Source organism: Triticum urartu, chromosome 2A, assembly GCF_056163025.1.
Source record: "Triticum urartu cultivar PI428250 chromosome 2A, HENAU_Tu73, whole genome shotgun sequence".
Taxonomy (NCBI): Eukaryota; Viridiplantae; Streptophyta; class Magnoliopsida; order Poales; family Poaceae; genus Triticum; species Triticum urartu.
Window position 1 is genome coordinate 46218121 of NC_141874.1, and position 11977 is coordinate 46230097.

Genomic DNA, 11977 nt, shown 5'->3' on the forward strand with positions numbered 1-11977 from the left:
ATGCTGAAGAGGCTTGCACAGGAGGGGAGCCCAGAAACTCATTGCCCACGGTGGTGGATGGCGGGAAATGGTTTGATGCTTACCCTAGTCGCTTCTTAGTGAAGAAAGAAAGGATGATAAATTCTTTTTGCAGGATGGACGTAGGATCACTTATTAATTTCAGTTAGTTTGGACTTTGGATGACTCTCAGTTAGAATTACGATGTTACATTTTGCAGCCAAAGAAAAAAAGAATTAGGATGTTACATTGATAAATAGACATACACGAATACAACTTTCACTCTCCTTGTATTATATTTATTTTTAGAATGTGATAAAACAACTTACGAAAATATAGTAGTACAATACCATACTCATAACTTCAACCTGATCAGAAAAAAAGTACTCATAGTGGCGCCGACAGTGGCAAAGTAGAGATGAAGAATACTTCATCTCAAAGGCTGGATCGAAAAATAATGATTTAAACGATATTTAGGGTATATGAAAGTAATAATTTGATTACCCCATGCTGTTGTTGAGAGGCTTATCAAAGATCCAGCTAAACGGGGCCGATGTTGCAGGCTGGGCTTTCTGGCCGCTGCGCTCGTGAGCCTTTTCCTCCAACCTGCGGATCTTGTGGGGCAAGGCGCACACGTACTCCCGCGCACGCCTCCCGTCGTCGGAGAGTTCCGCCGCCGCCAGCTCTTCCACCCCCCACTGCTTCATCAGGTGCTCCAAGATGCTACGGTAGTCGGAGGCGGTGTAAATGCCGGTCTGCTGCGCCACGGCCGCGTAGTGCGCGAAGAGGTCACCATCGCGGCTGTCTGTCATGAGGGACGCCGGCATGACGATCCGGCGGCGCATCATATACGCCAGCGCGCGCACGGCGCCGTCCGGGTCGATCTCGAACAGCTTCCCCACGATGCGCGTGTAGGCCAGCTCGTGGCGCTTCTCGTCGGCGGCGATGGCGCCGCATATGCGGGCCAGCACCAGGTCGCCATGCTCCTTGGCGTGACGGGCTGTGTTGCCGTGCGAGATGGAGGTGGCACGCTCCTGGAAGGCGACGTAGATGAAGCCGTGGTAGGGGCTCCGCGCAGCGTTCATGACCATGCCGGACTGGATGAGGTTGTGGATGGTCCTCTCGACCTGCCGCATGTCGACGCGGCCGGAGAGGAAGAGGTACCTGTTGAGCACGTCGCCGTGCCGGTTCTCGGCAGACCAGCCGCGGATCCAGCGCGCCCAGGCAGTGCCGCTGGAGCCGGTGAGGTCGCGCACGGCCTCGAAGCGGTTGGGTATGCTCTGGTACGTCGGCAGCGCCTCCTCCGTGACCATGTTCCCCACGAGGCACACGAGGTGCGCGTCGGGCAGGCCGGCCGCGCGCGCGCTGATGTCGGAGCACGCCGCGTGGAAGCCGTCGGCGCCCAGCGACGCCGGGTCCGGCAGCAAGTCCGTCGGCTGCCACGCCACCTGCGCGGGCTTAAGGAGCGGCACCACGTTCGCCTCGGCCCAGGGCTCCAGCTGGTCGAACACCTCTAGCTTGGCCGGCTCCAGGTACGCCAGCCACTCTTGGTCAGCGCCCTCCTCCTCCTCGTGCTTAACCGCAACGGCGGCGCTGCGGCCAGTGCACGTGGTTCGCCTGCGAAAAATCCAGCGATCTATTGAATTGCATGCATTTATACAGTCCTACGTACACTTAATTCATCACAGATTCGCCTGAAGTGAAGGACATACAGTATGTATGTACGTACCGGTAAGTGATGGTGGTCACCTGCTGGAGACGGAGACCCGTAGCATTCCTTGTTCTTGTCCATGGCCTTGCTGGTGGACAAGGATGTTTGAGGAGCCATGAGGCCGCCATACCGCGCTCTGCTCTACTCCACCAAGATGGAAGCGGAGTACATCTTCTTTTGCGTGGTTGGCACATATCTTATATACCTAAGAGATTGATCCCCACTAACCTATTTATCTTAACATGCAAGCATGCCACATCACCATACAATTATAGATGGGATAAGGCCCACCATAACATACAACCATGCATGATAAAGACCCACCACCACATGCAACCATGCATGGGAGAATAATTATCATTCTATTGTTCAACTTAAATTCAATAAATATTTTATCACATATAATAAGTCATATGCATGTTTAATTTTGGTTCATGTGTTGTTAATCTAAAAGTTTATATTTCACACAATCTAATCTTATTGAAATATATTGCAACCAATTCCCGCAGCAACGCGCGGGGCATCATCTAGTTTATAGAGCAGCTAGCTTCACTCCTCCATTAGTAAGTGCCTACAGCTTCACTCCACCATGAGTAAGTGCCGGGAGTAAAAAGGGAATGGCGACATGCAAGTCATGTGACTTTTATATTTGGACAAAGATCCTACGGCGCATAACCCTTCTTCCTCCTCCTCAGCAGACTGCCAAAGGGGCCGCCGGTCGAACCGCCGGCCCCCGCCACCCGCGACCGCCTTCCCCTGAACTGTCCCCCCACCACCCCCGGCCACCCATCTAGCCCCACTCTCTCCCCCCCTCCCCCCTCCGGTGTCAAGTTTTTTCTCCGGCGAAGCCCCACCATCGCCCCCATGCTAAACCCTAAGATAGATAATGGGGTAGCCCTCCGATGAGCCCCTTTCTTCTCTTTTCTTTCCTCCGCGAACTCTCAAAAATCGATTGACCCCAATTTGAAATTCAGTTGACTGTCATTTAGCTAATGCGATTCAAAATAATGATTTATAGACCAGCTTCACACTACGAGTCAATCGCCGAGAATAACCATTTAAATTGGCAAACAAACTTTTCTCCGTACTCTCTCCGATCCATATCAATTAACACTACTTTAGTACAACTTTGTACTAAAGCTGATTTGAGGTAGCGTTAATTAATTTGGATCGGAGACTACATTTATAGACCAGCTTCACACTATGAGTCAAGCACAGAGAATAACCATTTAAATTGACAAACAAACTTTTGTTCGCCCTCCCGCTGATCCATACCAATTAACAATATATTGTACAACTTTGTACTAAAGTTGACCTGAGGTAGCGTTAGTTAATTTGGATCACAGACTACATTTTGTATACGTGCCTGAATTTTGTGTGTGATTGTGTACCAGTATTAGAAAGGGCAAAGTGAGTGAAAGAATCTTTCAGTTTGGGATAGCAATTCTGCCAGTGGGCTGGAAATATATAGTTTGAAAAACTTATCTTTCAACTTACCTTGAATTTATGTACAACTGAAATTATCTAACCAAATGAGAAAAAAATTGTTGCCGCCAAAGTTTTGGTAAAATTTTAAATCCCGGTCGCATATGCAATGCAATAATGCATAGTCCACAACTCCACATAAGTGATTCATGGCTGCACGGTACATATGGGTTGATTCAGAACATCTGCTAGTATTAGATATGGAGTAGGATTAATATGGACCAGTATTAGATTTGGCACCCACATTATTGCGCCATGTGCATGCAAGCCGACGTGCCGGGGCGGAAACATTTGCTAATTAAACTCTCTGTTAGGTTTGCATATCGATCATGGGCCGAACTGGTCAAATGCATGGGCGAACCACTGTGCCGCTCAAGCCAAACTGAAAACTATTCATCAAAATATGGGCAACGCTGCCGGTCTAATTCAGCAAATAGTTGGCTGAAAATATATTGGGCATGTCTCTCCATGTTTAGTTAGGAAGTATCAATCAAGATAATTATGATCACAAGACTTGTTCACCTTCCCAGAGTACGGAAATGAATATTGAATAGTGATATAGTGCAGGGGTTCCTGAGGAATCTAAAATTTCATGTTATGAGATCGCTTGCTTTTTGCTCAACAGATTTTGTTGTTATTTAGTAGGACGCCGATAACTATCACACGTATGGCACAATGGACACCCGACCACACGACTCGTCCGGTTGTATCCAGAAGCCAGCCGACACGGCCCTGTGTGGGCGAACATTAAAACTGCCCACACGTTCGGGTGCAGCTACGATGGACCACACAACCCTGTGTGCCAACTGCTCACCCCTATCCCGTGAGCGCGAACGCATGTGTGATTAACTTTAGTTGCCATGTGTAATTAACTATAGTTGTCATGTTTAATTACTATAGTTGCCATATGTGATTAACATTAGTTGCAATACATCATTAATTATAGTTACCATGTGTAACTAATTAGAGTTGTCACGTGTGGTCAAACCATAGTTGCCATGTATGGTCAAACATAGTTGTCGTGTGTGATTAACTAGTTGCCACGTGTGGTCAAACCATAGTTGCCATGCATGGTCAACTATAGTTGTCACATATGCACAACTGTAGTTGCCATCTATCACCGTGCGAGCGTCGTGTGGATGAAGAGGAGTTTCACCCACACGTTGGGGCGAGCGTCGTGTGTCCATTCGGGCGAGGAGCGCCCACACATGTGGCACTAAATGATAACGCCCAAACGACGTTGGCTGCTTACGTGGCTCTTGATCCAGATGGCAACTACTGTAATATTCGTGCAAATGAATCGAACGACATCGATTGTGTTTCGGCCATGTTAATAAGTGCCACACGTGTGGGCGTTATCATTTAGGATTTAGTAACCTTTCCTGTTGCCGAGTAAAGCCACTTTTAAGATGGAATTCGATAACTTGTGGTTATTGCAATTTTGACGATGTACCCAGATTGGTTTTTCTCCGGCCAATAACAGACTGGAAACCAAAAATTTCAGTGGTCTCCGAAAACTTGGTTACCGCCCAGTTCTTTTGAAATTAAACGATAGAAACCGTGTCAATATGCTTCATATACATACATTACATATTTTTTTGAGTCGGGCACATACATTGCATATGAAATGACTTTACCCAGTTGTAGGGTGTGCAACCTGCCAGTGTCACGTTGCGATTTCAATTCTCTCTAGTGCGAAATACTTTTTTTTTGCTTTATCCAACGCTTTGAAAAAATTGATTTAGGTGCCCGTAGCAATTAGTCAAACTAGTGATCTTGGATAGGTAAGGAAGCCAGCTTGACCAATTTAATCGGAAGCGCTTCGTGTATGCATTGTGTTAAACTAAGTATATTTAGATGTAAGAAACATTTGAATTCAAAATTCATTTCAAAATTTCATGCAAAAAAGCTGGATTTGTCGAAATATTTTGGAAACCGAATTTCCCGCACCCTCCAAAAAAACAATTTTCGAATAAAAAAAAGTAAACTTGGTCCCAGTAATGGAATCTTGCTAACCGACCAACTACCACTATAGAAATTATATCCATGCAACATGCCATCAAGATAAGTTGTGTTATTTTTCTCATTCTCTATTAATTAAGAGCAATCCTAACGTGTTGTTTTCCTACAACAGATTTTCTTGATCTTAGAACTGTTGATAGATTTATACAAAGGTATGGGTTAGACAAGTAGATCAACGCAGGACCCAGGACTACGCATGTAGTACCAGATACAAGCTTCCATCTGAGCTAATTCCTCCTCAGCACTGTTAATCAGTCCTTCGGCACATTGATTAACACCGCACCTTTTTTTCTTGGAAAATATAATTGATCTGCCCCACCGACGTGGTGACGGGTGCTCCTCTTCCTGGTCATCAGGACAAATTAGAAACAATAAGGTGTGCACGAAGGGCCAGTAACCGCGCGGTGCACGTGTCCTTTTACTGTATTAGTAATTTGTACGTGCTTTGCACGTCAGCTGATTACGTATAAGCATGGTACTAAATTAGTGTAAAAAACTAAAGTACGCATACTATGATAAAATTTTCATAGAAGCTTCAAATGCAGATATCCAATAGACATTTGTGGAATCATTTTTGGGCTTGGCAAGGCCAGATAACAACTATTCCCCCAATAAACATAGTACAATGATTTTCTTTGTATGAAACATTAGATATAATCTTTGCCCTTTTATATATATAAAAATTGTTTAGGAAGTCCTTCTGTTTATTGGACTCATACTAAACTTTCTTTTTGGAGAAAAATGATGTGAAAAGAAGAAGTGTGATTAATTATAAATTTTCACCATCTCTATCTCATGTCGGCTAAGAAAGTAAAAAAGTCAAAACGTACTATTTGATAGGTTATTTGCACATTTTTTTCTCATTCTAATTATCCTAGGTACCTTACTACTTGTTTCAAATAATAAGAAAATCAAAAAGTTCATCATGTATACAACATTGCAATGCTAGGCTCACATGCCAGTCTCTCGTGAAGCGGTCGATGCATACATGTAGCCAGGTAGTACGAATTAATAAATAATTTAAAGGAGCAAGTGTGTAGTCCAGCCCATAGTGGAAAGATCCAGAGCATGGTTAGATGGTGGGTCACACAGCGAATTTTAGAAATATCAGACATGGATTTGAAGCAGCCACTGTTCATGCAAATCCCACTGCTCCCAACCGTTAGATTGAGAGCACCAACGATCAGGATTGCTATTCTAGATTCATTCAAAACTCGTACACTATACAGTGGTATAGATTAGCGGTAGAAAAAAATTACGAGATCGAAAGCAGTCGGGCAAAACCTACCTAGCCAAGGGTCTGCGCACGACCCCCTTCTCGCTTGAGGACGCCGCCGCCTTCTCTCCTCTCCCTCGATTATTCTCCTCACGCCGCCACCAGCCACCTCCCCGCGCGACGCCCCTCCACCTCGAGCAGGCCGGAGGCGGCACCGATGGTCGAGCCCCGCCACGGTGGTGGACCCTCGGAAGGGCAAGGAGTTGGTCATGATTCCTTCTCCTCCGAGCTCCGCGGGCAGCAGCAACTCCTCCACCCCCTCCCACGACTACCTCGGAGGCGGCGTCGATGGGTCGAGCTCCGCCGCGGCGTGGGTCGACAGGAAGGGCAGGCTTGCCGCCGTTCCCTTTCCGGCACCTTTTCCCCCAAGCTCCGCGAGCAGCTTCCCCGACTTCGCCTTTGCCTTGGGTCAATCTCCACGGCGGGGATGAGGATGATGGTGCAGAGGAACGTGACAGGGTCGTTCGACTAGGAACTGGAGTTCCACCATATCCTGCGACAGCAGCGGGCGGTTATCATGGAGGAAGGCAAGGAGCAGCTGGTGACGGGCTTCCGCGATGTTGTTTCTTGGAGTTACTAGAGTGCGTTCTTGAGCCTTACTTGGTTTCTTCTCGAGCAGGTGGAATCGTCATACGCCAAGGATGCGCTCCTGAGAAAGGAAAAGGTATAGCCTGAATCTGAATCTGGTCTTCTTGCTTGCTGAATTGTGATTTGGAGTATGGGACTGTGATGATTTTCTTGTTCAGGGTGTGGAAGTGTGATCTCTTCAGTTTGTTGAAATCTTGGGGATGATTTAGAGTAATACACGCGCAATCTTGGGCAAATGTTGGGGACCGTTTGATTAGGTATTTCATGATTATGACTCGGGGTTCTTCTTGTGGTGCAGTGTGAATTTAGAGACAAACGAGCATCTTGTTGTGATTATTGGAAACTGTTCAAGATTTAGGTTTCCAGTCTTGTGCTAATTGATTCTCCTACTCAGCGTGATGACATATTTTGCTGCAAGTGGAGAATGTGGGGAGATATGAGGATCATGTCGTGGCAATGGTTGTTGTGATACTTTTGCAACAAATCCTTAACTCAAAATGAATCAGTTTTCAGTGTAAATGACTCGTATTATAGGAGAAGTTAATCTGAATGCTTGCACTGTATTACTTAACTTGACGTACATTGTCTAGATCCTCGACCACTTTTATGCAAAAGCCTTTGGTCTCTTACTCCATCCTGGAGTTTGGTCGAGAAGTTTGGGCCTTTGGCCATCTGTTACCTAAACGTTTGAATCTGACTACAAAGCCTCGAAAGTCGAAGCTCAGTTCATATAAAAATCGGCAAGAGTATATAGGATTTGGACACATCCACATTTTTCAATCTTGTTAGTCCTTTCACCTTGCTAATACAAAATGTGTGAATCCTGATGCTAACTCCATGGAGTAGGAGGTGAGACCCAGGCCTGAAAAGGGGAAATCGCCCTGGAGTTGGCTCAAGAACAGGGTATGACCTGAATCTTGTTTAATCTTCGCACTTGTGATTCTTGGGTAGTATGACCATATGAGCATTCCTGTACTTAACTATTTTATGTGCATAGAAACTGGAATTGGATTCTTGATTTCTGCTTGTTAATGTTAATTCTGGACATATTAGTTTAATCAAGGCAAGGAATCTTGGTTAGTGCATCATGTGGCGTCCTAGAGTAGAGGAGGAATCTTGGGCAAATGTTGGCAGCAGTACACACATCCTTGTTGATTGTGGGTCTTTCATAAATCTGGCATTGTATATTGAAGCGCATGGCTATCTTGTTGCAATTTCCCTGTAAAATTTGTGGAAATCACGAGGTCATGTCCTGATTACTGCAATATTTTTGTAACAGGGCCTGAAGTCGAATGTACGACTTCCTTTGTAAACAGATATTGCTATCAAAAGATTTAGTCTAGACATTAGTTCAAGACGGCATAACCAAGCATAATTTCTCTAAATCATTTGTCATTTACATGCAAAATGTCTGACCACTTCAGGATTTGGTTGAGAAGTTTCGGCATTTGGTTGATTGGTACCTCGAACTCTTTCAGAAACCTCAGAATCTAATTTCATTTACACTTCCATTTATTAGTTCCCGAAAATAAAGAGCTTTGGACTTGAACGTTTGTGGTCTTGCTATTACATTCTTGTTTCTTTTTACTGGGAAAAGGAAAATGCTCGACTTCTTGTTGATTCTGTACAATTGTAAGACTGGCAGGATATATGGACTTTTAACTTCGTTTTCTTCATTTCTTGTCAAATAGATTTTTTGTAGAGAAGGAAGGCAAATATGTTCGGGACATGTGCGGCACCAGGTTTGTCTCCATTTTGCCTAATGTGATGTTCGAATTTTAAGTGCGTGAAATATAAGGATGAAAGTCCTAGATCACAAGATACTTTGATTCAACTGTACGATGAACTGTTCAGAAGGACTATTTTCTCTTTTATGGATACTAAATTGTATGTTAACTCTTGGTTGTGATAGTTTGATGGAATCTAAATCATACTTGTACTGTTGTTGAGTTTATTAGACAATAACATATATACTCTTCTTTTCTTATTGAACAGCAACAAATCAATATCGGTGATGGGATTATATATGATAGTGGTTTCAAAAACCGAAAATTGGAATAAAAACAAACTTTCCATCACATTTTTAGATATGTTGTTTCCATGTTGTACTCTGTAATTTCAATTCTCGTATTTGTGTGGTTGTTGCAGACACAACCCATCTCCGAAGTAAGGAATCATTATATTGTTTCTTCTAATGGGATGAACAATCTTGATGGCTATTCAGAATTTAGACCAGTGATCGGAGATGGGGAGTGTTTCTACAGGAGCTTCATATTTCCCTTGTTTTGTTTGTTAGGGTTTGGGTTTAGGTCTGATCGATTGGCATTTCTGTTTCACCCCTCGATGACGACGGCGCACAGGACGAGCTGTAGCGAACGAACCTGGAGACCCTCAAGGGTATAATGCATCATGAAGATAGCAGTTCCAAGGTGGCTTCAGTTCTGGGCATGAACCAGTATGGTGGTGTTTGGGAAATTGTTGGTAAAAGCACTTAGGTAATAGTATTGAGCCCTAAGAACTCTCTGTTTCCCTAAGAACTAAGGACACTCACGCATGTCGATCTTTTCTTAACCAAATAATTTCCTATTTCAATTTTTTTCATTCCTATCAATCATGGGATGAAAGCTAGCATTAAAACATATTAAGCAACAACAACATTCCCAGGAAAAGCATATAATTTGCTTTTGGTAAAATAAATCCATTGTCATTTAATTGTGTTGTTTTCCCCGACATGCTAATTCCATTTTTTTGTCAACTCAGGGGAACAACATGTGTGCCTATGCAGTTTGTTAACTTGCAAGCGAGTGTCAGTTCTTCTGAACATATGCCTCGTGGTAGAAATGGTTAAGAACATAATCAACTTTGTGCTTACATCAAGGTGAAGATATTTCATGTTAAGAATGGCCCGATGAGAGCTTTGTGGTATCTAACAACAGTGAAGTACACAGAGTCATATGAATAGAAAATGTAGTCATTAACGAGGGCCAGAATTTAGAAAACAGATTTAGCTTCATAGGTCAATCCTCTTGGTGATTCATTTTTTCATCATTTGATTTCCTTTCCTGTGGCATTTCTTTGTATTGCAGGACCTAGCGGTGCTGAAAACGTACCTGCCAATGGAGAGAAGGGCTCAAGAAGGACTGTCGAGCTTAATGATTCCATAACTAGGCTAAAAGGAGCATCAGCAACTATTTCAGCGGTTACCGCAAAGGCCAAGTAGTTGATCAGGAGTAGGATCAATTTCTGTGCATTCTTGCATGTGCCGCACTGATCATTCTCACGTTTGGAATTTGGCTTTAGTCTTTGGTTCCTGTTGAGGTATCACACTAACTCCTCTTGACCCTCTTAATTTTTTTCTGTGTGTTTGACAGTTTGGTTTCTGTTGTTCTTTGCGTATTTACTTGCTACTATGTATGCTTCGCACGTCTTGTGTTTGTTTTTATTCCAACTGTGGTTACGATTGTGGTTTTGCTGGTCAATGTATTCTGCTGCTCAATGTCTGAGGTCTGCCCCTGTGTTTTCTTTATGGATGCCAGACCTTCTTAGTTAATGTGACCGGCAGCTCAACGGTTTCAGTCTTTTGTAGACCATTCTGTATTTTACTTCCCCTAAAAAATTGCATACATACATGCTGAAGCCTGCTTTGATGCTAGAAAATAAACCAAGGGAACCACAGCCCCATGGGTGATTCTTTGGGCAAGATAGATATACAGAATTGTTTCTGGTGGCGTAAATCATTAGATAGGAGCCTTGGGAGAGTCAAAGCTCCAATTTGGACCATTTGGTTCCATCACATCCCTACCATTACTGCGATAAACACATCCCACTTTATGCTATTTTTTTATTAATTCCTGCATGCTTAAGATATTTTGGTCTCAATTAAACCAGCCGTTTTTGAAGTTCAAACATCATGGTGATTTAGGTGTTCTTTTAAGACTTTGGTCAGCAACTTCAGGATGAGTTATTATTGTTGTTTATGCAATATGCCATTTTTATTGTCTTGACAAGTGTTTGTTTGGACATAATAGTCGCTGCTATTTGATGAATACTTTTTTTCAAACCGAGCATCTAAGTAGCTGGCGAATCCAGTTCAACAAAGTAGCAGGGCAATGAAGATGTTTCTTTGAATGTTTTGCAGCAAGAGACTTTAGTAGTTTAATATGTGCTTGATGCTTCCTGATAATATATGTATGTTGTTAGAAAGAGCTAATATGTTTTCCTGGCTACTTTAGTGGCTATACATTCTGCAACACATCATTGTTTTAATTTCAAGGTGGTTCATAAATATGCATTGATTACTTCAGTATTATGGTTGGTCATCCATGATGCATTTATAGGTCCATTTGATGATGAATCCCATCCCATCTTGAATACCCCCCTCTGCATTTCAAAGGTACTAGCTAGCATTACTGTGTTTGTGTTTGCCGATTAAGTTTTGAGATCAATAGCTATTATGTTTGTTCTGAATGTTTTGTATATGACAGCTTCTGTACATACTGGTTTCCAGATAAGTCGGCTATGATATTAAAATCAGTTTTGTGTTGTGCAACAAATATCTTGAGAGTGCCCACTCCCAGGATTTTAATGTTGATGTATGGTCCTAGCCATATTTGATAGCATATAGTTTGTACTGTCATTTCTCTTTTTGCGGTTAAAAGATATGTCAGTTCAGTTGTCCAAGAAGAAGTTTAGAGGTTACTTCAGTACTTTGGGTCATTAGTTCCGAGAAAACATTTTAGGCTTTCCCTTCTGCTGTTGTTCATGAGGATATCCCTTTTTTGTATTCTTGTGTTAATTAAGAAAAATTTATACCATATTATTTGGAACTTATCTCAGCTTTTTTGTTTGCAAATTGATTTGTTAACTTTTGGTGTAGGGAGATCAACTACCTCTTACTT

The 11977-nt window shown here is 43.2% G+C and overlaps 1 protein-coding gene and 1 long non-coding RNA gene across 3 annotated transcripts; one reads left to right on the forward strand and one right to left on the reverse strand.

Annotated features, from left to right (window-relative positions):
* Window positions 1-260: 260 nt before the first annotated feature.
* On the reverse strand, window positions 261-1857 carry LOC147983531 (acyl-[acyl-carrier-protein] desaturase 7, chloroplastic-like). The gene is made up of 2 exons (XM_087543005.1): window positions 1727-1857; window positions 261-1614 (listed from the first exon to the last, which is right to left on the reverse strand). Exons 1-2 carry the CDS (start codon window positions 1834-1836, stop codon window positions 498-500), a joined length of 1227 nt encoding a protein of 408 aa, XP_087399131.1. The 5' UTR covers window positions 1837-1857; the 3' UTR covers window positions 261-497.
* A 5235-nt stretch (window positions 1858-7092) lies between these two features.
* Window positions 7093-10415, forward strand: LOC147983532 (uncharacterized). 2 transcript variants are annotated; one of them, XR_015614980.1, is made up of 4 exons: window positions 7093-7155; window positions 8771-8821; window positions 9440-9574; window positions 10166-10415. It is a non-coding gene; the product is annotated as an uncharacterized LOC147983532 (long non-coding RNA). The 2 variants fall into 2 exon arrangements; XR_015614981.1 differs by lacking the exon at window positions 7093-7155 and adding an exon at window positions 7176-7982.
* The last annotated feature ends 1562 nt before the right edge of the window (window positions 10416-11977 follow it).

Bases quoted from the DNA above. Each gene is read 5' to 3' on its own strand.
- LOC147983531 (XM_087543005.1), bottom strand. From the start codon at position 1,836: ATGGCGGCCTCATGGCTCCTCAAACATCCTTGTCCACCAGCAAGGCCA. The intron at 1,615-1,726 runs GTACGTACATAC...GATTTTTCGCAG, and splicing joins GTGACCACCATCACTTACCG to GCGAACCACGTGCACTGGCC.